General features: G+C 37.0%; 3 protein-coding genes across 6 annotated transcripts; all 3 read left to right on the top strand.

Annotated features, from left to right (window-relative positions):
• Positions 1-22: 22 nt before the first annotated feature.
• Positions 23-22,026, top strand: LOC111797432 (cytochrome P450 CYP72A219-like). 4 transcript variants are annotated; one of them, XM_023680422.1, is made up of 8 exons: positions 23-98; positions 320-377; positions 679-724; positions 18,623-18,868; positions 19,227-19,444; positions 19,524-19,771; positions 21,033-21,420; positions 21,498-22,026. In XM_023680422.1, the coding sequence occupies exons 2-8, from the start codon at positions 372-374 to the stop codon at positions 21,921-21,923; spliced, it is 1,578 nt and encodes a 525-aa protein (XP_023536190.1). In that variant the 5' UTR covers positions 23-98; positions 320-371; the 3' UTR covers positions 21,924-22,026. The 4 variants fall into 4 exon arrangements, with proteins under 4 accessions (XP_023536190.1, XP_023536188.1, XP_023536191.1 ...); XM_023680420.1 differs by lacking the exon at positions 23-98 and having other exon boundaries at positions 119-377; XM_023680423.1 differs by lacking the exons at positions 23-98; positions 320-377 and adding an exon at positions 410-467.
• Positions 3,493-5,119, top strand: LOC111797438 (11-oxo-beta-amyrin 30-oxidase-like). Its single transcript, XM_023680431.1, is given in 4 exon segments — positions 3,493-3,614; positions 4,031-4,286; positions 4,289-4,416; positions 4,508-5,119. Coding segments are annotated over 4 exon segments (798 nt in total). The 5' UTR covers positions 3,493-3,608; the 3' UTR covers positions 4,916-5,119.
• LOC111797433 (cytochrome P450 CYP72A219-like) lies at positions 9,161-11,633 on the top strand. The gene is made up of 5 exons (XM_023680425.1): positions 9,161-9,440; positions 9,531-9,748; positions 9,915-10,159; positions 10,538-10,925; positions 11,004-11,633. The coding sequence occupies exons 1-5, from the start codon at positions 9,161-9,163 to the stop codon at positions 11,436-11,438; spliced, it is 1,566 nt and encodes a 521-aa protein (XP_023536193.1). The 3' UTR covers positions 11,439-11,633.
• Positions 22,027-22,285: the final 259 nt, after the last annotated feature.

The following is a 22,285-nucleotide window of genomic DNA, read 5'->3' as shown; positions in this document are numbered from 1 at the left end:
AAAACAGAAAACTGTTCCTCGCTGATCATATTGTGTTGCTCAGCCTGATGATCTTCTAAGGTAAAAGACTTCGTTGCTCACACCTCTATGCAGGCAAGGTAGAAAGATCTATTTATTGATGTGCATATTTTTTTTAATTAACAGAAAACTTTACTTTTTTTGGGTTTTATAAAAATTATTGTGTGCAAAAATTAAGCTCCTGTACTGATAAATTCTCTCTCTTCATAACTTATTTTCAAAATGTTTGTGAAACATTTTGAGATGAAGCATTCCGAGGATCAATTTTTGTAAGTTTAAAATGCTTTAGTGTTTTTTTTAGAGCACAACAATTGCAGAAATGACGAGTCAAACCTCCAATATGAAGGGCGAAAATGCAGGTAAATTATTTTGGAGTTAAACTCACTCNTAGAGCACAACAATTGCAGAAATGATGAGTCAAACCTCCAATACGAAGGGCGAAAATGCAGGTAAATTATTTTGGAGTTAAACTCACTTTGATAAAATGTCTTTTAGTTCTTATTATTATTGAGCTTTTACTATTAAAACTTTTATTGAAAACAAATTGAATGTCTTTTATTCATTTGTTCGATTCTTTCATTATAATAATAATTTTAAAAAATGTAGGAATGAGGGGGATTGTTCTTTTTTAATACTTATTTATTTTTTATTTTCATATAGCATTCAGTTCCTCCATCCTTTGCTGCGGATAAGACTCGTTTCAGAGGTACTGTCTCAATAACGCCTACAAACTTATTTCTTTTTTGAAAATGACAAAAATTGGATACCAAAAAACCCCTAAAACTTCGGCTAAATATTCTTTGATAACCTTGTAAGTAAATCCCAATTTTACCCTTAATATAATAAATAAAAAAGAAAAAAATTCAACTAGTTTTTTAAAAAATGGTTTTTTGGATTTATTTTATTTATTATTATTTTTTTTGCTAATAATGAACTGATGTATTATTTGGTTATTTTAATATTAACATATCTTGGCATGTGAGAATATTGTATTTTGTGTAATAAATGGGTAATAAATACCAATAAAGTGTGTAAATTTGTATGTTAGCAAATTTTAACAATTATTTTACGAAATAATTCAATTGAGAATTTTTAAGAACCTGATTGTAGCATATGGGTTATAGGAAGTAGGAATTGTTTAATGTATTCTTTTTTTCTAAAATTATTATATATAACAAGTAAAAAATAAAATATTATATTAAAAATAGGCTAAATTAATAAAAAAATATTAAAAATATCATTTAATATAATAAAGTTTTAATGAAATCTTTACATTTTCAAAAAAAAAAAAAAAAAAAAAAAAAAACTAAAATAATAATAATAATAATAATAATAATAATAAATATCCTTAAATTTAAAAAAAATTCAATAATCCCCTTTAGTACTTAAAAGTACTTTTATTANAAAAAAAAAAAAAAAAAAAAAAAAAAAAAAAAAAAAAGCCCTTAAAACTTAAAATAATAATAATAATAATAATAATAATAATAAATATCCTTAAATTTAAAAAAAATTCAATAATCCCCTTTAGTACTTAAAAGTACTTTTATTATTAATTTCAACTGTCAAAACTAATGCTCTTAAATGTTGCACCGAAGGTTTCAACTTACAAAAAAAAATGTATATAAATAAGCGAGAGATGTACGGACGAGAATATGTAGTAATAAAAAAAAATAAAAAATAAAAAATTTTAATTCTGAATATTCATTAAAAGTGACGTAAGTATCGTCAAAACGTGAGCACAATTATTAAACACTAACACACAAATAAGCTAATATATTTAAAGTCTCAGGACCACAAAAACACAAAATAAATAATTGATAAAAATAAGACAATATAGAGGAAAGCCTAACCAAATTAAGTTTGGATCGAAAATATAATACTTCACACAATTTAACCAAGAATGGCTGGTGGGCTATTTTGGCGACCAAAAATATTAGATATTCAAATTTTTGGTTTGAAGAACTCGAAACTAGCCCAAGGATCAAATCTGTTGTAGTATCTAAACATAATTATTTTTTAAAATTTACAATATTATTATATTAACTTTTTATAGATTGTTTCTAAACTACGGTAAATGTAGTCTTGTGAAGAGAAGAAATTCTTCTACATTCACAGACGTCAACTAATCTCAATAATCAAAGTATTTACAAAGTGTATCTCACACTATCACATAATATTAATGTTTCTCAACTATTCTAGACAATCCTTTATATAGACATAGAAACATTAATGTAATACATGAATCATATTCATGTAACAAACTAGGAGACGAACCAAAAATAGGTGATGAACTAAAGGGATCAGAGAACACTGAGTCGACCCAAAACAATTATATATATTTGAGTGGTTGAACATTTAAACTACACTCATCAATATTAAATGCATTTTTCTGTTTATATTAGGACTATTGCAATGTATTATTTATTTAACGTTACTTTCTTTGTTTCCCTCGTTTTTTCTTCCCTAATTTTAATACAAACTAGAGGTATTAGAATAAGTATTCCCTAACTTTTAATGATTTTATGAGAATAAACTAATCTAAATACCTCAACTATAAATAATCCGTTTCTAAATCCAAAAGCAACAAGGCGGCTGTCAATGGGTATCATGGGGTGTGTTGAACTGGGTTTGGATCAGGCCGAGGAAGCTCGAGAAGTGGCTCAAAAAACAAGGCCTCGCCGGAAACCCTTACCGGATTCTGCATGGGGACTTGAAGGAGAGGTCGGCGCTGTTCGAGGAGGCCAACTCCAAGCCTATGGCCCTCTCCCATGATATTGGTCCAAGGGTGTTGCCCTCCATTTATAAAACCATCCAAAACTACGGTCAGTCTTTGAACCCTCATACAAGGAGGGTTCGTAATAGATGTTTGTATACTTTCAAATTTGTAACAATTTGACCTGTGTGTGCAGGGAAGAGTTCATACATGCCGCTTGAGCCATACCCAAAAGTACACATCATGGATCCCGAGCAGCTTAAAGCTACTTTTTTTTTTCAAATTAATGATATCCAAAAACTGGATATGAACCTGCTCATTGACCATCTTTTAGAGGGAATTATATCGCATGAAGGCGAAAAATGGGTTAAACATAGAAAGATTATCAACCCAGCGTCTCATTTGGATAAGTTGAAGGTATGTTTTTGTTGAGGATTGTTGGGAGGGAGTCAATGATCATGGGTTTATAAGTAAGAAATACATTTTCATTGGTACGAGACATGAGAGCTTATGCTTAAAGTGGACAATATCATACCATTATGGAAAGTCGTGATTTCTAACCATTTTCTTTCCTTCTTTTTTCTTAAGAATGGTTAGAGAACGGTTTTAAACCCCTGAATTTCATTTGACGTGTACAGGGTATGGTACCGGCATTCGTGGAGAGTAGCAAAGAGATAGTGAGTGAATGGGAAAGAATAGTCCCTGAAGAAGGGTGTTGTGAGTTGAATGTAATGCCATATCTACAAGACATGACGTGTGATGCCATTTCAAGAACAGCATTTGGAAGTAGCTATAAGGAAGGACAAATGATCTTCCAACTTCTTAAACAACTTATTGATTTGGTGGTTAAAGTTGCATTCGGAGTTTATATTCCTGGATGGAGGTAAATCTACTCAACTTTATGATCAATTTCATGTTCAATTTCTAGTAATTTTTGTTATGGGTTTTCTCTTTTGAACTTTCTTTCAAGATTTTAAAATAGAGAGAGGTTTCCACACCGATCTTACAATTCACCTTCTCTAGGGTCCAGCGTTCTCGTTTGCACAACACCCTGTGTCTGGCTTTGATACCATTTGTAACAGCTCAACCCCGCCGCTAGCATATATTGTATTTCTGGTTTTTCCTTTAAGGTTTTAAAATGCATTTGCTATGGAGAGGGTTTCACACCCTTATAAGAAAAAGAAATGTTTCATTACCCTCTCCAACTAAGGTGGGATCTCACAATAAGTATGTTACGTGGTCATGTTTGCCGGACATAATATAAGGCTATTACCATTGCTATAAATAATTATTTTGCAGGTTTCTACAACCAATTCCAACAATAAATTGAAAGAAATAAATGAAGAAATAAAAAAAAAGGTTTTGGGTATTATAAACAAAAGGCAAAAGGCTATGAAGGAAGGTGAAGCTGTACAAAATGACTTATTGGGCATTCTCCTTGACTCCAATGCTAAAGAAATTGAAGCTCAAGGAAACAACAAACACTTTGGAATGAGTATTGAAGATGTGATTAAAGAGTGTAAGATTTTCTACATTGGTGGCCAAGAAACCACAGCCAGCTATTAACTTGGTCCATGATTTTGTTGAGCGTCTGTACCGAGTGGCAAGAACGAGCTAGAGCTGAGGTTCGAGAAGTATTTGGTAACAACACTCCAAATTCGAATGGTTTAAGTCGTCTAAAAGTGGTAAGTGAGATTCTCTTGTGTCGTTTTTTCTTTTGTTTTCTACCTTGATAGCTTAATCAGTAGAACTATACTTAAGCTTTATATACGACAGGTAAATATGATTCTACACGAAGTTTTAAGGCTATATCCACCCGCAAGTATGCTTCCTCGTATAGTTAAAAAGGAAACAAAAGTTGGAAAATTGAATCTACCAGCTGGAGTAATGTTAGTTGCACCCGTGGTTCTTATCCACCGTGATTGTGAGATATGGGGTGAGGATGCGAATGAGTTTAAACCAAAAAGATTCAGCAATGGAGTTTCTAACGCATCAAAACAACAGCCTGCTTTCCTCCCCTTTGGATGGGGTCCTCGGATATGCTTGGGGCAGAACTTTGCGATTATTGAGGCCAAAGTTGCGATGTCCTTGATTCTACAGCGTTTTTCATTTGAACTCTCTCCAATGTCTGTTGAGCCTCAACATGGAGCTCATATCATTCTACGTAGACTTAATAAGGTTTGATTATGTATTTTCTTGCCTCTATGGTTGCATGTCGGATGTCTCGATCATGCTTGTCCAAGAATTGTTGTCCATGTCTGCATCTCTATTCCAAACCCCTTCTACCTGTTTTCATGTTAGATAGGTCTTTACTATTCTTGTTGTGTCAATATGGACATGTGTACTCCGTCACCAAAATCAAGTATGCGGCTAAAATTCTCCAAAATATATTATAGGCGGATGTGACTAGTTGTCAATCGTTCATACTCGGGTTATATGCTATTTGTTGTTTAATCACTTTTAGCTTGATTGAGGAAATAGAGGAATGTCACAACCCAATTTTCGGGACTTTGAAACTCGAACCATGACTTAAAAGACGAAAACAAGTATATAAAAATAAAAGTAGAAAATGTGATAGAATTTACATCTAAAAAAAGAACACAAACAACACTGACATTCAATACAAAATAAAATTCAATAATTGTTCAAATTTATTACAAAGAGGGAACCAATTCCAGAAATATAATTACAAAATCGAAATGAAAATGACGTAAATATAAAATGGACTTTGACGTTTTGAAATGACCCTCTATTTCATTGCATAGCTCTCGAATGCTCCTCCACCTCAACCAACAACCTACAAACACCTGAAAAAGAAAGGAAAAAAGGTGCGAGTATATAAATATACTTAGTAAGCAATCTACTTGCAGACTCTCATTACATTTATAACCTAGCAAGTGACCACCGACTCTACCTTGAGCTCTAGTTGTACACAATGTTGGGACGATAGCCTGACAAGCATGATACGTCGGTTAGTGGAGAGATATTTGGAGAGAGAGTTGTGAGAGNCTAAAACTTTGGAGATTTGGCTAAATAAAAACTTTCAATTAATATTTTTAAAAAATATTTTTTTGGATTATTATTATTATTATTATTATTACATTAAAAAACTTTGAAGTGGCATATTCAAATAAATTAATTAAACAAGAATTGAGTGATAAATTTTAATGTATTCTTTTTTTCTAAAACAATTATATATAACAAGTAAAAAATAAATATATTATATTAAAAAATATATTAAATTAATAAAAATATTCGAATAATATCTATAAATTCTTTTTAAAAAATTAAAAATGATATATAAATCAGACATAATTTAAAGATTAGCCGGTAAACAAAAAGATCTACCAGTTTTGCTATTTATTTTAAAAATCGTTTTTTTTTTAATTCAATATTACTATTGACTTTTCGTACACAATCATACAATATCTACCACTCAAAAGTGTAAATAGATTTGAAAATATCAATACTTCAAGTAAATAATACAAAGTTAAGAATGAGAAATAAAATTAAGATCGAAAGTTCAATCTTCATTCATATTCACAACGTTTAAATAAGATACAAGTTAACTTGAGAATAAAATAAAATTTACTGCTCATTAAATCAATAAATAAAAAATATTAACATATTTAAGATATATTTCATAACTAATATATTCTCCCAAATGAATATTTGGATTGATTCAAACTTGCATTCGGACCGCGATGATCCAAATTTCCATTATATATATATATATATATATATATACCTTAAAGAATAAAACAAATACAAAGAAAAATGGAATTAACTATATCCCAAGATTTAATAAACGTGGGCCAACGGTCTTCCACGTGAAACACGAGTTGGTACAAAACAATTATATATATTTCAGTGGTTGAAGATCTAAGCCATACTCATAAATATTAAATATATATATTGCACTATATTATAATATTATTTGACGTTCTTTTCTTCATTTCCCTCGTTTCTTATGGCCGAAATTTAATACAAATGTGATGTCCCACATTGGTTGGGAGGAGAACAAATCACCGTTTATAAGGGTGTGGAAACCGTGTATCTGGGTCGTTACAAATGGTAGCAGAGCCAGTCACCGGACAATGTGCCAGCCTTCTCGCTGTTCCCCGAAGGGGGGTAGACACGAGGCGGTGTGCCAGTAAGGACGCTGGGCCCCAAAGGGGGTGGATTTAGGGGCGGTCCCACATCGATTGGAGGAAGGAAAGAGTGCCAGCGAGGACGCTGGGCCCCGAAGGGGGTGGATTGTGATGTCCCACATTGGTTGGGAGGAGAACAAATCACCATTTATAAGGGTGTGGAAACCTTCTCTTAGTAGATGCGTTTTAAAGCCTCGATGGGCCCCGAAGGGGGTGGATTGTGATGTCCCACATTGGTTGGGAGGAGAACTACAAATCACCATTTATAAGGGTGTGGAAACCTTCTCTGAGTAGACGGCTTTTAAAGCCTTGAGGGGAAGNCGTTTTTTTTTTTTTTTTTTTTTTTATTTCAAAATAATTATTATTGCAATTGAGTTCCTCAATCATTTGGTCTGCGGATAAGACTGTTTCAGAGATACTCTAAATAATGCGTACAAAATTGTTTCTTTTTTTAAAATGACAAAAAAATTGAATTTTACCGAAGAACTCCTAAAACTTTGGAGATTTGGCTAAATAAAAACTTTCAATTAATATTTTTAAAAAATATTTTTTTGGATTATTATTATTATTATTATTATTACATTAAAAAACTTTGAAGTGGCATATTCAAATAAATTAATTAAACAAGAATTGAGTGATAAATTTTAATGTATTCTTTTTTTCTAAAACAATTATATATAACAAGTAAAAAATAAATATATTATATTAAAAAATATATTAAATTAATAAAAATATTCGAATAATATCTATAAATTCTTTTTAAAAAATTAAAAATGATATATAAATCAGACATAATTTAAAGATTAGCCGGTAAACAAAAAGATCTACCAGTTTTGCTATTTATTTTAAAAATCGTTTTTTTTTTAATTCAATATTACTATTGACTTTTCGTACACAATCATACAATATCTACCACTCAAAAGTGTAAATAGATTTGAAAATATCAATACTTCAAGTAAATAATACAAAGTTAAGAATGAGAAATAAAATTAAGATCGAAAGTTCAATCTTCATTCATATTCACAACGTTTAAATAAGATACAAGTTAACTTGAGAATAAAATAAAATTTACTGCTCATTAAATCAATAAATAAAAAATATTAACATATTTAAGATATATTTCATAACTAATATATTCTCCCAAATGAATATTTGGATTGATTCAAACTTGCATTCGGACCGCGATGATCCAAATTTCCATTATATATATATATATATATATATATACCTTAAAGAATAAAACAAATACAAAGAAAAATGGAATTAACTATATCCCAAGATTTAATAAACGTGGGCCAACGGTCTTCCACGTGAAACACGAGTTGGTACAAAACAATTATATATATTTCAGTGGTTGAAGATCTAAGCCATACTCATAAATATTAAATATATATATTGCACTATATTATAATATTATTTGACGTTCTTTTCTTCATTTCCCTCGTTTCTTATGGCCGAAATTTAATACAAATGTGATGTCCCACATTGGTTGGGAGGAGAACAAATCACCGTTTATAAGGGTGTGGAAACCGTGTATCTGGGTCGTTACAAATGGTAGCAGAGCCAGTCACCGGACAATGTGCCAGCCTTCTCGCTGTTCCCCGAAGGGGGGTAGACACGAGGCGGTGTGCCAGTAAGGACGCTGGGCCCCAAAGGGGGTGGATTTAGGGGCGGTCCCACATCGATTGGAGGAAGGAAAGAGTGCCAGCGAGGACGCTGGGCCCCGAAGGGGGTGGATTGTGATGTCCCACATTGGTTGGGAGGAGAACAAATCACCATTTATAAGGGTGTGGAAACCTTCTCTTAGTAGATGCGTTTTAAAGCCTCGATGGGCCCCGAAGGGGGTGGATTGTGATGTCCCACATTGGTTGGGAGGAGAACTACAAATCACCATTTATAAGGGTGTGGAAACCTTCTCTTAGTAGACGGCTTTTAAAGCCTTGAGGGGAAGGGAAAAGCCCAAAGAGGACAATATCTGCTAGCAGTATCTGGGTCGTTACAACAAACTAGAGGTATTATAAATTTTATAAGAATAAAGGTTAAAAATGTGAAATAGAAATAAAATTAGAATTAAAGGGGAATATTCTCAATGATGACAAGCTACCAATTAATACCTACAAATAAGTAGAATATAAATTAATTAAATATTAAAAATAAAATTAAAGGAACAATATTAAAATATAATATCTAAGATATATTCCCTAACTAATAAACTAATCTAAATATGTCAGCTATAAATAATGGGTGGCTAAATCCAGAAGCAAGAAGAGGGCTGTGAATGGAGTACTCATGGGTTGGGGCTGCCATTGCAGTGATAGCGAGCTTACTAGCAGTCAGGGTGTCATGGGGTGTGTTGAACTGGGTTTGGATCAGGCCGAGGAAGCTCGAGAAGTGGCTCAAAAAACAAGGCCTCGCCGGAAACCCTTACCGGATTCTGCATGGGGACTTGAAGGAGAGGGCGGCGCTGTTGGAGGAGGCCAACGCCAAGCCTGTGGCATTCTCCCATGACATTGGTGCAAGAGTGTTGCCTTCCATTTATAAAACCATCCAAAACTACGGTCGGTTGGTCTGTCTTTGAACGTTTCTACGAGTAATGGATGTTTGTATACTTTCAAATTTGTAACAATTTGACACGTGTGTGTATGTAGGGAAGGGTTCGTACATGTGGCTTGGGCCATACCCAAGAGTACATATCATGGATCCCGAGCAGCTTAAAGCTACTTTTTCTCAAATCAATGATATTCAAAAACCGGATATGAACCCGCTTATTGACTATCTTTTAGAGGGAATTATAACGCATGAAGGCGAAAAATGGGCTAAACATAGAAAGATTATCAACCCTGCGTTTCATTTGGATAAGTTGAAGGTATGTTTTTGTTGAGGATTGTTGGGAGGGAGTCGATGATGCTCAAAGTGGACAGTATCATACTATTATGGAGAGTCGTGATTTCTAACAGTTTTCTTTGCTTCTTTTTTATTAAGAACTGTTGGAGAACGGTTTTAAAGCCCTGAATTTCATTTGACGTGTACAGGGTATGGTACCGGCATTCGTGGAGAGTAGCAAAGAGATAGTGAGTGAATGGGAAAGAATGGTCCCTGAAGAAGGGTGTTGTGAGTTGAATGTAATGCCATATCTACAAGACATGACATGTGATGCCATTTCAAGAACAGCATTTGGAAGTAGCTATAAGGAAGGACAAATGATCTTCCAACTTCTTAAACAACTTATTGATTTGGTGGTTAAAGTTGCCTTTGGAGTTTATATTCCTGGATGGAGGTAAACAATTTCCCGGTAGTTTTCCTTTTGGGCTTTCTCTCAATGTTTTAAAATACGTTTGATAGGGAGAGGTTTCCACACCCTTAACTGCTTCATTCCCCTCTTCAACCAATGTGAGATTTCACAATCCATCCTCCTTGGGGGCCTAGCGTCCTTACTTGCACAACACCCTGTTTGGCTCTGATACCATTTGTAACAGCTCAAGCCCACCGGTAGCATATATTGTCTTCCTTGTGCTTTCCCTTCTGGGCTTTCACACCCATATAAGAAATGCTTCGTTCTCCTCCCTAACTAAAGTGAGATCTCACAATAAGCATGTTACGTGGTCGTGGACATAATATAAAGCTATTAACAACGCTATAAATAATTATTTTGCAGGTTTCTACCAACCAAGTCCAACAAAAAATTGAAAGAAATAAATGAAGAAATAAAAAAAAAGGTTTTGGGTATTATAAACAAAAGGCAAAAGGCTATGAAGGAAGGTGAAGCTGTACAAAATGACTTATTGGGCATTCTCCTTGACTCCAATGCTAAAGAAATTGAAGCTCAAGGAAACAACAAACACTTTGGAATGAGTATTGAAGATGTGATTAAAGAGTGTAAGATTTTCTACATTGGTGGCCAAGAAACCACAGCTCAACTATTAACTTGGACCATGGTTTTGTTGAGCTTCCACACCGAGTGGCAAGAACGAGCTAGAGCTGAGGTTCGAGAAGTATTTGGTAACGACACTCCAAATTCAGATGGTTTAAATCGTCTAAAAGTGGTAAGTCAAATTCTCTCTGCGTTGTAGACGAGTAAGTACGGTAATAAATAAAATATGTAACGTAATCTAATACGACAGGTGAATATGATTTTACATGAAGTTCTAAGGCTATATCCACCTGCAAGTATGCTTCTTCGTGAAGTTAAAAAAGAAACAAGTGTTGGAAAATTGAATGTACCAGCTGGAGTAATGTTAATTGCACCTGTGATTCTTATCCATCGTGATCGTGAGATATGGGGTGAAGATGCGAATGAGTTTAAACCAGAAAGATTCAGCAATGGAGTTTCTAAAGCGTCAAAATTGCAGCCTGCTTTCTTTCCCTTTGGATGGGGTCCTCGGATATGCATGGGACAGAACTTTGCGATTATGGAGGCCAAAGTTGCGATATCCATGATTCTACAACGTTTTTCATTTGAACTCTCTCCATCGTATGCTCATGCTCCCACTGTGGTTATGTCGGTAGGGCCTCAACATGGAGCTCATATCATTCTACGCAAACTTAGCAAGACTTGATTATGCATTTTCTAGCCTCGGTAGTTTACGAGTTATTTAAATAAGCCTTATGTCAAAGTTTTAAGTTTCTTAACTCTTTGGAAAAATTAGTGAGTTCATCATCATTCTCTTTTAAGTTGCTAGGTGTCCCGATCATACTTGTTTAAGACGTGTTATCTATGGCCGTGTGTCGGATGTCCCGATCATGCTTGTTCAGAACATGTTTTCCATGGCTGCATGTTTGTTCCAAACCCTTTTTTCTTGTTTTCGTGTTAGATAGGTCGTAACTATTATTGTTGTGCCAATACATGCATGTGTGATCCTATCGCCAAAATCATGTATGCACCAAGATCTGAGATTCTCTAAAATATGACTAGTTGATTGTTCATATCAGGGTTATATGCTATTTGTTGTTTAATCGCTTTTAGTTTGATTGAGGAAGTAGAGTAATGTCAAAACCCAACTTTTGAGACTTCGAAACTCGAACCGTGACTAAAAGACGAAAACAAGTAAATAAAAATAAAAGTAGAAAAACTCATAAAATTTACATCGAAAAAAAGACCACAAACAACACCAACATTAAATACAAAATAAAATTCAATAATTGAACGATGTTGTTTAGACAAATCGGGAACAACCTACAAACACCCGAACCTCTTTCCTAAGGTTTTTCACGGTGACTCGAAGTCAAAGTNGGGGGGGGGGGGGGGGGGGGGGGGGGGATTTACCTCTACTCAAAGGAGAAAGTGTGTGTGATGTCCTACCTTGGTTGGGAAGGAGAACAAACCACCATTTACAATGGTGTGGAAACCTTCCCTTAGCAGACGCGTTTTAAAGTCTTGAGGGGAAGCCCAAAAGGGAAAACCCAAAGAGGACAAGATCTGCTAGGTGTGGATCTGGGCCGTTACAAATGATATCAGAGCCAGACATCGAACGATGTGTCAACCTTCTCACTGTTTCTCGAAGGGGGTAGACATGAGGCGATGTGCTAGTAAGAACGTTGGGCCCCAAAGGGGGGTGGATTTGGGGGCGGTCCCACATCGATTGGAGGAAGAAAAGAGTGTTAGCAAGGACAGTGGCCTCAAAGGGGGTGAATTGTGATGTCACATCGATTGGAGGAAGGAAAGAGTGCCAGCGAGGACGCTGGCCCCGAAGGCCTGAAGGGGGTGAATTGTGATGTCTCACATTAGTTGGGTGAGGAGAACAAACCGCCAATTTATAAAGGTGTGGAAACTTTTCCGGAGCGACTTTATGATTTTTTTTTTTTTCAAAATTTTAATAAGATATTTCAATATCTAATATATTAAAAAACAAATTTTATTTGAATCATATGTTAATATAGATTTCTTAGAAATCTTTAATATATATATTTATTTAGTATATTTAATATATGAGATGCAATAAATGTATTGAATTTCTAAAGTTCCCGAGGCTCACCACGTGAAACACGACCATAGTTCAATCAGTTATTGATATAAAAACACGTTCTTTAATGATATATAGATGCCCCCATCATCAGAAACAGGGGGCTGTCAATGGAGTACTCATGGGTTGGGGCTGCCATTGCAGTGATAGCCAGCTTAATAGCAGTGTGGGTATCATGGGGTGTGTTGAACTGGGTTTGGATCAGGCCAAGGAAGCTCGAGAAGCGGCTGAGAGAACAAGGCCTGGCCGGAAACCCTTACCGGATCCTCCATGGGGACAATAAGGAGAGCTTGGCGGTGTTGATGGAGGCCTACTCAAAGCCTATGGCCTTCTCCCATGACATTGGTGCAAGGGTGTTGCCCTCCATTTATAAAACCATCCAAAATTATGGTATGCACTTCCATCTTCCATTCAAAACCTAAACGAGGATGTTACTTTAGTTCTTTGTTTCCATGTTTTTTTAGTTCCTCTGCTTGTTGTTTGGGTGTTGTATTGTTGTTCTTCTTTTGGTCGGTCTTTGAATTCTTCTACGAGTAACGGTTTACTTCATGAACTTTAGCATGAATGTTTCCTGTCAAATTTGGAACAATTTGATTCATAGAGATTGAGTTTGATTGTGAAGGACCTAACGGTAACGCCCAAGTCCATAACTAGCAAATAGTGTCTTTTTTGGATTTTGTCAAAGCTCACTTCTAACAAATATTGTCTCTTTGGACTTTCCCTATTTCGTTTTTCTCCCCCAACTGATGTGGGAATGAGAGGTTTCGTTCTCCTCCCTAACGGAGGTGGGAATGAGAGGTTTCTACACCTTTATAGAGAATTTTCGTTCTTCTCCCCAATTGATGTGAGATTTCACAATCCACACCCTTTGGGGCCTAGCGTCCTCGCTAGCATTCGTTCCCTTCTCGGGACCTCCCAATTCACCCCTTCAGAGCTATTCGAGGTCGAGCATCCTCGCTGACACTCGTTCCCTTCTACAATTGATGTGGGACCCCCCAATTCACTCCGTCAAAACTCAGAGTCCTTGTTGGCACACCGCCTCGTGTCCACCTCGTTTTTGTAGCTCAGCCTCCTCACTCGCTGGCACATCGCCCAATGTCTAGCTTTGATACCATTTATAACGGGTCAAGCTCACCATTAACAAATATTATCCTTTTTGGGCTTTCCCTTTTGGGCTTCCCCGCAAGGTTTTTAAAACATGTTTACTCAGGAGAGGTTTCTACACTCTTATACAAAATGTTTCGTTCTCCTCCCCAACTGATGTGATTTCACAATCCACCTCCTTTGGGGCCCAGCGTCCTCGCTGGCACTCATTCTCTTCTCCAATCGATGTGGGACCCCCCAATTCACCCCCTTCGGAGCTCAGTGTTCTTGTTGGCACACCGCCTCGTGTCCACCCCCTTTTCGGAGCTCAACATCCTTGTTAGCACACCGCCTCGTATCCACCCCTTTTCGTGGCTCAGCCTCCTCGCTGGCACATTGCCCGATGTCTAGTTCTTACGATTTGTAACGGCTCAAGCCCACCATTGACAAATATTATTCTTTTTGGGCTTTCCCTCAAGGTTTTTAAAACGTGTCTACTAGGGAGAGGTTTCTACACCCTTGTAAAGAATGTTTCGTTCTCCTCCCCAACCAACGTGGGATCTCACACTAACTAACGTCTTAATCTTGAAGTATATTCATGTATGTTTAAACGAATGTGCAGGAAAGAATTCATACATGTGGCTTGGACCGTGTCCAAGAGTACACATCATGGATCCAGAGCAACTTAAAGCTACCTTTTCTCTAATGGATGATATCCAAAAACCAGATAACAACCCGCTCATTGACTACCTTCTAGAGGGAATTCTAACCCATGAAGGGGGAAAATGGACTAAACACAGAAAGATTATCAGCCCTGCATTTCATTTGGACAAGTTGAAGGTATCTTTTCAACAGGTGCTTAAGAACACATTAACATGTAACCTAATGATTTAGTTGTTTCATTTGACATGTCCAGGGTATGGTACCAGCGTTCGTGGATAGCAGCAAAGAGATATTGAGTGAATGGGAAAGAATAGTCCCTGAAGAAGGGTGTTGTGAGTTGGATGTAATGCCATATCTACAAAACTTGTCACGTGATGCCATTTCAAGAACAGCATTTGGAAGTAGCTATAGGGAAGGACAGATGATCTTCCAACTTATAAGACAACTCATTGATTTGGTGATTAAAGTTTCGGGTGGAACATATATTCCTGGATGGAGGTAAATCTAGTACTTTCCATTTAAAGTAACAACTGTAACGTTGTTTTATCTATATGTATTGAAGTGTTTCTCAGCGTGAAAACTATTATCACAGACCAACATAGATCATTTCAACATGTTTTGTTTTCTAGAAATATTTCTAGAAGATCACCTATGAGAGGATTTGAGTTTCTATGGTTGAACCACAACAAAAGGAAGGTGCAAAACGACTCAGTTTGTGGGAATAGTGTCATCTTTGGCCTTCCCCTCAAGGTTTTAAAACATGTCTGTTAGGGAGAAGTTTTCACACCCTTAAATGCTTTCTTCTTATCTCCAACGAATGTAAGAACTCACAATCCACCCTCCTTTGGGGTCAGCGTCCTTGCGTGTTGTCTGGCTCTGATATCATTTGTAACAGTCTAAACCCACCATTATTAGACATTGTCCTCTTTGGGCTTTTCTTTCTGGTCTTCCCCTTAAGGTTTTAAAACGGGTTTACTAGGGGGAGGTTTCCATATCCTTATAAGGAATGTTTCGTTCTCCTCTCCAACCAAGGTGGGATCTCACAATAAGTATGTTACGTGGTCATGTTCTAGAAGAATGTCGGGGTCATCTCGTGAATGATGCAACAGAGTTTTGAAGCTTGTATTCATACTATAAAGCTATTAACAATGCTATAAATAACTTTTTTGCAGGTTTCTACCAACAAAGTCCAATAATAAATTGAAAGAAACAAATGAAGAAATAAAAAGATTGGTTTTGGGTATCATAAACAAAAGGCAAAAGGCTATGAAGGAAGGTGAAGCTATACAAAATGACTTATTGGGCATTCTCCTTGACTCCAATGCTAAAGAAATTGAAGCTCAAGGAAACAACAAAGATGTTGGAATGAGTATAGAAGATGTCATTAAAGAGTGTAAGATTTTCTACATTGGTGGCCAAGAAACCACAGCTCAACTATTAACTTGGTCCATGATTTTGTTAAGCGTCTATACCGAGTGGCAAGAACGAGCTAGAGCTGAGGTTCGAGAAGTATTCGGTAACAACAACCCAAATTCAGATGGTTTAAGTCGTCTAAAAGTGGTAAGTGAGATTCTCTTTGTGCCGTTTTTTCTTTTGTTTTCTACCTCGATAGCTTAATCGGTAGAACTATACTTAAGCTTTATATACAACAGGTAAATATGATTCTACACGAAGTTTTAAGGCTATATCCACCAGCAAGTATGCTTCCTCGTATAGTTAAAAAGGAAACAAGAGTTGGAAAATTGAATCTACCAGCTGGAGTAATGTTAGTTGCACCCCTGGTTCTTATCCATCGTGATCGTGAGATATGGGGTGAGGATGCGAATGAGTTTAAACCAGAAAGATTCAGCAATGGAGTTTCTAACGCATCAAAACAACAGCCTGCTTTCCTCCCCTTTGGATGGGGTCCTCGGATATGCTTGGGGCAGAACTTTGCGATTTTTGAGGCCAAAATCGCTCTATCCTTGATCCTACAACGTTTTTCGTTTGAGCTCTCTCCATCTTATACTCATGCTCCCATCGTGGTTATGTCTATTGAGCCTCAACATGGAGCTCATATCATTCTTCGCAAACTTAATAAGGTTTGATTGTGTATTTTTTAGCCTTAGTTTACGAGTTATTTAAATAAGCATTATGTCGAACTTTTGCGTTTCTCTTTTAATAATGCATGATAAATTCTCCGTAACTTTATTCTCTTTGCTGGGAGAAAATTAGTCCGTTCATCTTCATTAAGTTGCTAGGTGACCTGGTCATGTATTCTAAGGTGTGTTGTCTGTGACCATGTGTCGGATGTCTCGATCATCTTTGTCCATGGCCGCATACCCGTTTCAAATCCCTTTTACTTGCTTTCATGTTAGATAGGTCTTTACTATTTTTGTTCTGTCAATACGGGGTGTGATTGGTCACCAAAATCATGTCTGCACTGACAGGGTTGAAATTCCCCAAAATGTACTATAGACGGATGTGACTAGTTGTCAATTCTTCCTATTAGGATTATATGCTATTTTTTGTTTATTTACTTTTAGCTTGTGTCATGATCCAATTTTCGAGATTTTGAAAACCTGGACCGCGAAACAAAAGACAAAATCAAACACAAACAAAATAGACATATAACACCCGTGTCAAAATTCCATGTTATTTACAAAGTCAACCTTAAAAGAATACAACTGGCTGATGCCTCGGGTCGACACCCCTCTGCGATAGTGCAGCTCCAGAGCACCTCCCCACCTCGACCGATACCTGAAAAAGAAAGGGAAAAAGAGGTGAGTAAAAATATACTCAGTAAGCAACCTAATTATAGGCTCTCATTGCTTCCTTCTCCTAGTAGGTTTCCACGACTTTTTTTTGGGTCTATACGAAGTTCTAATTGATTCCTCATTGATCGTCTACCCGTGTAGTCCCTAGTCCCTTTTCGAGACTGGTTTACAGTGTCGCGGCGTCGACCGTGACTCGTTCCTACACTCAATAGAAGTGTTCATGTTAAACCACCTACCCACGTAGTCCCTGATCTCTTCCAACACCGGTTTACGAAGTCACAGCGTCAGCCTTGACTCATTCCTACACTCAATAAGGGTCCATATCTTGAGTTAACTACCCATGTAGTCCCTAGTTCTTCTCGAGAATTGGTTTAACAGGATCAGAGCGTTGGCCCTGACCCAACTCCACACTCAATTGTAACTCAGCTAGTTTCATGATCTTGTAAGCTACTTAAATCATATTAAGACACCATGGAAAACTACTATGTTCTTAGGGCGTTCATGCCGTTAAAACTCCTTTTCTCAATTCCAGGACGTTCAGGTTTAGCCCCTCTTTGGGTGCACATAGGTCTAACCTCTAGTTCTTCACGTAAATCGCACTAGTTATACAGCCCTAATCTTAACTGAATTTTTGATGCATGATTTACTAGTAAAATATATCTATCAACCGTCTTTAACACATAAAACGTGTCTACTCATTCATAGATGTTTATTAATATGGTATTCCTACCAACCTTGAATACCTGAAAATCATAACATAAATCATACACAGAATCAAACAAGCTCAACAAGGAGATAACATCCATCAATCACCCCGAACACAAATCAAAATATCACTTCCTCCATCATATCACCGCGGAAGACATTAAATTAAGCATACTTCTCAATTCAAATCTCTGTGACACTTGAATAAAATAAGTGAACGTAAATGAACGAATGTCATATCTACCCGTTGGGTCGTGTTACATGCGATTTATAGGCATCTTAACTAATGTCATTTTTTTCATTGTTTCAATTAATGATTAACATCATTTGATTGTGAATGAAATTTAATGATGGAATATTGAAAAATATATTCAATTTCTTTAATTTCTAAGGCTCATCACGTGAAACACGACCAAACTGTAACCAATTATTGATTAGAAATATGTTCTTTTGTGAAACATAATTGTCCCCATCATTGTTCCCCAGGTTGAAGATAAATAGAGCGGAGAGACAAATCCATTAGAACAAGGAGGTTGTCAATGGAGTACTCATGGGTTGGGGCTGCCATTTCAGTGATAGCGAGCTTACTAGCAATCTGGGTATCATGGGGTGTGTTGAACTGGGTTTGGATCAAGCCGAGGAAGCTCGAGAAGCGGCTGAGAGAACAAGGCCTCGCCGGAAACCCTTACCGGATTCTGTATGGGGACCTGAAGGAGAGCTTGGCGCTGTTGAAGGAGGCCAACTCCAAGCCTATGGCCTTCTCCCATGACATTGGTGCAAGGGTGTTGCCCTCCATCTCTAATGCCATCCAAAACCATGGTATATATTTCCATCCCCTCGTACTAACGTACCGTCTAGGCTTAGTAGAATAAGTTACTAACTTACCGAGCAACATAGGAGAATTAGTGGTAGTAGTTAACGAATTGTGGACCAAGTTTTATGCTTTAATTAAGAACAACGTTGATCGTTCTTAACTTGAGTAGAAAGTTTAGGAAGCTAGTTAGTGCTTTTTTTCACAAGATGTATGCTTTTTCACAACAACAGAGAGAATTGAAAAGCTAAGTGGTTAAGCTTTCTTTGCTCCAAAAGATCTCTTAATCTCACGGTGTTTCTTTGCCTCTTTTACTTGTTTCGACATAATTTCGATCAAGGGTCACATCCAACACTTGATATGCAGGAAAGAATTCATACGTATGGCTTGGGCCATATCCGAGAGTAAACATCATGGATCCAGAGCAACTTAACGCTACCTTTTCTCTAATCAATGATATCCAAAAGCCGGATATGAACCCGTTCTTTAAGTTCCTTTTAGAGGGAATTATAACGCATGAAGGCGAAAAATGGGCTAAACATAGAAAGATTATCAACCCTGCATTTCATTTGGATAAATTGAAGGTATGTTTTGTCTATGTTCTTTAAGAACTGGTGAAGAACACTTTTAAAACACTGCGTTTGATTTTGTTTTTTTGCACAGAATATGGTGCCAGTGTTCGTGGATAGCAGCAATGAGATAGTGAGTGAATGGGAAAGAATAGTACCTGAAGAAGAAGGGTGTTGTGAGTTGGATGTAATGCCATATCTACAAAGCTTGACACGTGATGCCATTTCCAGAGCAGCATTTGGAAGTAGCTATAAGGAAGGACAGATGATCTTCCAGCTTCTTAAACAACTTACTGATTGGGTGGTTAAGGTTGCTGGTGGAATTTATATTCCTGGATGGAGGTAAATCCAGTCGTTTTAGAATTTAGATTCGACATCTGATGATCTTAATATTTGTCTGCGTCCCTTGTGACATGAACACGTTACGTGCACGTTTTAAAGTACTTTTGGGAGTGAAGACTATCCCTAGTGACTAACATAGGCCTTTTCGGTTTTAAAACGCATCTGTTAGGGAGAGGTTTCCACATTCTTATAAGGAATGTTTCATTCCCTTCTCCAACCGATGTGAGATCTCATAATCTCTACCCCCTTAGTAGCCCATCGTCCTGGCTAACACACTGTCCAGTGTCTAGCTCTGGACCATTTGTAACAGCTCAAGCCCACCGCTAACAGATATTATCCGCTTTGGTCCATTACGTATCGCTGTTAGCCTCACGGTTTTAAAACACGTATGTTAGGGAGAGGTTTTCATATCCTTCTAAGGAATGTTTCATTCCCTTCTTCAACCGATGTGGGATATCACAATCCATCTCCCTTGGGGGCCCAGCGTCCTCGTTGACACATTGCTCGGTGTCTGGCTCTGATACCATTTATAATAGCTCAAGCCCACTGCTACCGCTTTAGCCCGTTACGCATCGCCGTCAGCCTCATGGTTTTAAAACGAGACTGTTAGGGAGAGATGTTTATATCCTTATAAGGAATGTTCCGTCCTCCTCTCGACCAATGTGGGATCTCACAATCCACCCCACTTGCGGGCCCCTAGCGTCCTCGCTAGCACACCGCCCGGTGTTTGGCTCTGATATCATTTGTAACACCTCAAGCCCACCTCTAGCAGATATTGTCCACTTTAGCTCTTACGTATCACGGTTTTAAAACGCGTCTATTAGGGAGAGGTTTCCACATCCTTGTAAGGAATGTTTTGTTCCCCTCTCTAACCAACGTGGATCTCACAAAGTAGATAACATCGTCATGTCATAGAGAAATGTTGAGACCATCGACTCTCGAAATCTTAGTACGAACACGTTCACATGGACATACAGATGGATGCACGGAGTCGAGGAAGTTTGTACTCGTACCACAAAGCTATTACAATNTCCACATCCTTATAAGGAATGTTTTGTTCCCCTCTCTAACCAACGTGGATCTCACAAAGTAGATAACATCGTCATGTCATAGAGAAATGTTGAGACCATCGACTCTTGAAATCTTAGTACGAACACGTTCACATGGACATACAGATGGATGCACGGAGTCGAGGAAGTTTGTACTCGTACCACAAAGCTATTACAAAGCTATAAATAACTTCTTATTCGTTTATTTGCAGGTTTCTACCAACAAAGTCGAACAAGAAGATGAAGGAAATAAATAGAGAAATAAAAAGAATGGTTTTGAGTATTATAAACAAAAGGAAAATGGCAATGAAGGAAGGTGAGGCTGTACAGAACGATCTATTGGGCATTCTCCTTGACTCTAATGCAAAAGAAATTGAAGCACAAGGAAACAACAAACACGTTGGAATGAGCATAGAAGATATCATTAATGAGTGCAAGATCTTCTACATTGCTGGCCAAGAAACCACAGAACAGCTATTAACTTGGACAATGATCTTGTTGAGCTTCCACACCGAGTGGCAAGAACGAGCTAGAGCTGAGGTTCGAGAAGTATTCGGTAACAACAACCCAGATTCCGATGGTCTACCTCGTCTAAAAGTGGTAATGTTTCTTTCCTCTCCTTTTAGTGGTTATATAGCGTAATTAGTCGAGCTATACTTAAGCTTGATATATGACAGGTAAATATGATTTTACACGAAGTTCTAAGACTATATCCACCTGCAAGTACGCTTAATCGGATGGTTAAAAAGGAAACGAGAGTTGGAAACTTAAGTCTACCAGCTGGAGTGATGTTGATTGCACCGGTGGTTCTTATTCACCGTGATCGTGAGATATGGGGTGAGGATGCAAATGAGTTTAAACCAGAGAGGTTTAGCAAGGGAGTTTCGAAAGCATCGAAGTTGCAGCCTGCTTTCTTTCCATTTGGATGGGGTCCTCGGACATGCATGGGGCAGGACCTTGCGATACATGAGGCTAAAGTTGCGATGTCCTTGATTCTACAACGTTTTTCATTTGAACTCTCTCCATCGTACGCTCATGCTCCCACTCTGCTTATGACTACTCAGCCTCAACATGGAGCTCATATCATCCTACGCAAATTGTAACCACGAGATATTTGAATAAGGCTTATGTCTTAGGTTTTAAGTTTATCGCAATAAATTTTGATATGAAACTCATGAGATTTGATATAAATTTGTTGAAGAGCAACACATTTAGATCTAAATTATCCAAGAACTCCAAAAACATTAAATAATCAACCCAAGGGAAAATTTTGGAACAGATTGACTTGATGATCAAGATTAAGAGTTGTTTCTAAACTCGTCGTTCAAATCACTTCATAAGATGGCTATAGCCCACTGCTACCACTTTGACCTGTCTGTTACGTATCATGGTTTTGTTAGAGAGAAGTTTCCATACTCTTAATAGTCTCACGGTTTTAAAACACGTCTTGCTAGGGAGAAGTTTC

This window comes from Cucurbita pepo, chromosome LG06 (genome assembly GCF_002806865.2).
Source record: "Cucurbita pepo subsp. pepo cultivar mu-cu-16 chromosome LG06, ASM280686v2, whole genome shotgun sequence".
NCBI classification, from domain to species: Eukaryota; Viridiplantae; Streptophyta; class Magnoliopsida; order Cucurbitales; family Cucurbitaceae; genus Cucurbita; species Cucurbita pepo.
Note: the sequence above shows the minus strand (reverse complement) of the source record. Positions and strands in the feature narration are given on the sequence as shown.